This window comes from Lichenostomus cassidix, chromosome Z (genome assembly GCF_008360975.1).
Source record: "Lichenostomus cassidix isolate B80296 chromosome Z, HeHo_3.0, whole genome shotgun sequence".
In the NCBI taxonomy this organism is placed as follows: Eukaryota; Metazoa; Chordata; class Aves; order Passeriformes; family Meliphagidae; genus Lichenostomus; species Lichenostomus cassidix.
In genome coordinates, this window is record NC_139511.1 from 64,219,165 (window position 1) to 64,222,262 (window position 3,098).

General features: G+C 59.9%; 1 protein-coding gene across 1 annotated transcript; it reads right to left on the reverse strand.

The window, feature by feature from the left end:
- Nucleotides 1-543: 543 nt before the first annotated feature.
- On the reverse strand, nucleotides 544-2,383 carry RXFP3 (relaxin family peptide receptor 3). The gene has a single exon (XM_085042953.1). The coding sequence runs from the start codon at nucleotides 2,257-2,259 to the stop codon at nucleotides 937-939; it is 1,323 nt and encodes a 440-aa protein (XP_084899079.1). The 5' UTR covers nucleotides 2,260-2,383; the 3' UTR covers nucleotides 544-936.
- Nucleotides 2,384-3,098: the final 715 nt, after the last annotated feature.

Sequence of the window (3,098 nt, forward strand, 5' to 3'; positions counted from 1 at the left end):
TGCTCCTCATAGTCTGGGGCTGTGAGGTTTCCTTTCCCCTCAGTGGCCTGGAGAGAAGCTGGGAAACAATGTTAGGGGGATCACACCCTCCCTCCAGACCCAGGCAAAGTAACACCTCCCCATGAAGCTGCAAATTCTGTCCTCGGGATTCTCCTTGGCTCTCTGGGTTGCTCTATATTCTGGCAGCAGCTGAGGCAATGGGGATAGCTAGAAAAGCAGATCCTGCACAGATCTGGAGGACACCACAGTGTTCCTTCTCCCCTCTCTTTCCTAAGGCCCTAAAAGAGGGGAAAGGGACCAAGCCTGAACAAGTAGGATCTTTGTACCCCCTTGTCGTGGCTGTTCCCCTCAGGGCAGGTTTGAAATGGAGCAGAGGCTGTGTGATCCCTGTGCCCTTGCCAGAGCCCAGGGAGCAGTGGCCAGTCAGGCCTGCACCACTTGCACAGTCCTGCAGCATGAGGAAACAGCTCAGCTCAGTACCTACCACACACACACACACACACACACACACACAGGGCTGTGCCCCCTCAGCTGTGTCAACTCCAGCTTGAGGGGACACAGCTGAGGCCTTCCAGCCACCCTCCACCCCAACCAGCCCCTCTCCTTCCCATGGCACTGTGCAAATCCTGCATCCTCCCTGGCTGGAGTCCCATCACCCTCACGGGTTCTTGTTCCCCAGAACAGGTACAAGCACTAAAAGGCATCTCATAGAGACACCCCACCACTATCTCCTCCTAGTCCTGTTCCCCAGCTCAAGGTGCATTTTCCAGACAACAGCTACCATCAAGTGTCTCCAAGAGCAGACAAAACCACAAAAGAGCATCTCTCACACAGAAGTCCTCCTTTACTCATCCCTCCTCCCCTTGTCCTGACCAGGCATTCAATATCCCCAGGCCACATGTGGCACAGTCCCACCCCCCAGAGCTCCCTGCCATCTCAGCAGTGCTGCTCCATGGAGCTGGCAGGCAGAATGTCATAGCGGCTGCTGTACATCACCACCCCAGGAGGGTAATAGGCCACCTCTGCCTGGACGGCTGCCCGATGGCGAGCAGCAGAGACTGGGTGGACAGGCATCACGGCATGCAGGGCCTGCTCCTCCTTCTCAGGCTTGGTGGTGTCAGTGAAAGGGCGCATGGTGGTGAGAGAAGGTGAGGTGATCCTCCAGAGGAGGCTCTTCAGTGCCTTGCGGAACTCCCTGCGCATGAGGCAGTAGAGGATGGGATTGAGACAGCTGTTGGAGTGTGCCAGGCACACGCTGATGGGGAAGAGGTACACTTGGGAGACAAAGTACTCGTTACTGAAGGGCACCACGTTGAGTTTGATGAGTATCCCCCATGTTGTAAGTGCTTGGTTAGGCAGCCAGCACAAGAAGAAGGACAGCACCACAATGGACACTGACCGAGTCACTTTGGAGCGGCGCTTGATGCTGGAGCTGCTGCAGGTGCTGCCCACGTGCTTGTCACTGATGAAGCGCACCAGGCGCAAGTAGCAGAGACAAATGATGACCAGTGGCACCACGAAGCCCAGCAGCACCTTCTGGATGTGGTACAAACCCAGCCAGAATTGGGCACTGTTGCCTCGGCCCTCTGGGAACTTGACAAGGCAGAGAACATCATCAAAGACAGTGGCAGTGGTGGAAAAAATGGCATGGGGCAGGGAAGCCAGGACAGCTGACAGCCAGATGAGTGCACAAATCCACTTGGCAGTGCAGCAGCCACCCAGTGGGTCTCCTCGACGCTGATTCTTCAGGGCTGAAGCCACAGACCGGTATCGAGCCACACTCATGGCAGTGAGAAAGAACACACTGGCATACATATTCATTGCTGTCACATACGAAACGATCTTACACATTGCCTTGCCGAAGAGCCAGTTGAAGTCCAGAGCGTTCTCTACTGCCCAGAATGGCAAGGTCAGCACAAACTGAAAGTCAGTCACTGCCAGGCTGGTCACAAAGAGATTGATGGAGGATTTCCTCCAGCTTTGCTTGCTTTTCATCAGGTAGAGCACCAGCAGGTTGCCCACCAGTCCCAGGGCACACACCACCGAGTACACCAGTGAGATGACAATCCGCACCACATCAGAGTTGTCCCCCTGCATCCCGTCGGCGCGCTCCAGGTTGATGTTCTTCAAAAACTGCAGGAAGGACACGTTGCTCCCGTTGTCCATCTGAGCCCTATTCAGCAAACCCAGCGACGTGTCCCAGGACTCCTGGTTTGCTCCTTCCTTTATGCAGGCACTGCGCTCGCAGGGCTCGCCCATCCCATGCCAGGGTGGGAGACGGGTCCGCGGGAGCTTTTTCCCCAGGCGCTGACCAGCGGCAGGGGTGTGCTGAGGCGGTGGCAGGCTCCGGGAACGGCGCGCTGCCGGCTGTGCTGGTGGCACGGCTGGCGCCGCTCGGCTCCGCGCCGCGCTTTTATGCGCGCCGGCGGGGCGGGGCATGCGCGGTGGGCGCGGAGCTCTCCCGGGTGCTGAGAGCGGCCGCCGCGCCCCCGCCGCCCCCGCGGATCGCCCCGTCCCGTCCCGTCCCGTCCCGTCCCGTCCCGTCCCGTCCCGTCCCGTCCCGTCCCGTCCCGCACACCTGGCTGGGAACCGCGAGTGTGAACCATCCCGGCGCTCCCACGGGCTCCGTGCCGCAAGCGCCCGGCCGGAGGCGATGGCCTTTCTCCCGGTGGGATCTCCCGTCCCCCAGTGTCGCGCCCCCTTCCCGATATGGTTCCCGACCTCCCGACACCTCCCGACGCTATCCCTACTCCCCCGATGTGATCCCCTCTCCTCGATGGGATCCCCCATCTCCCCATGAATTCCTCCCTCCCCGATGTGATCCCGCATATCCCGATATGATTCCTCTTCCCGATGCCCAGCCCGCCGATCAGTTCCCAAAGAACCTGTCCCCTCCTGCGTGGGGACAACTTCTGGGGGTGCCGCACCTCCGCAGGGTGAGCCCGGCACAACCTGGCACAACCTGGCACAACCTGGCACAACCTGCGCTTCCCCCTTGAGAAACCCCGGCGCCGAGCCGCACCGCGCTCCGCTGTCCCCAGCATGACCACACTCCGGACAGGGACCGACTAACGCCTCTCCTGCTTTTGGGACGCCGG

Bases quoted from the DNA above. Each gene is read 5' to 3' on its own strand.
- RXFP3 (XM_085042953.1), bottom strand. From the start codon at position 2,259: ATGGGCGAGCCCTGCGAGCGCAGTGCCTGCATAAAGGAAGGAGCAAAC.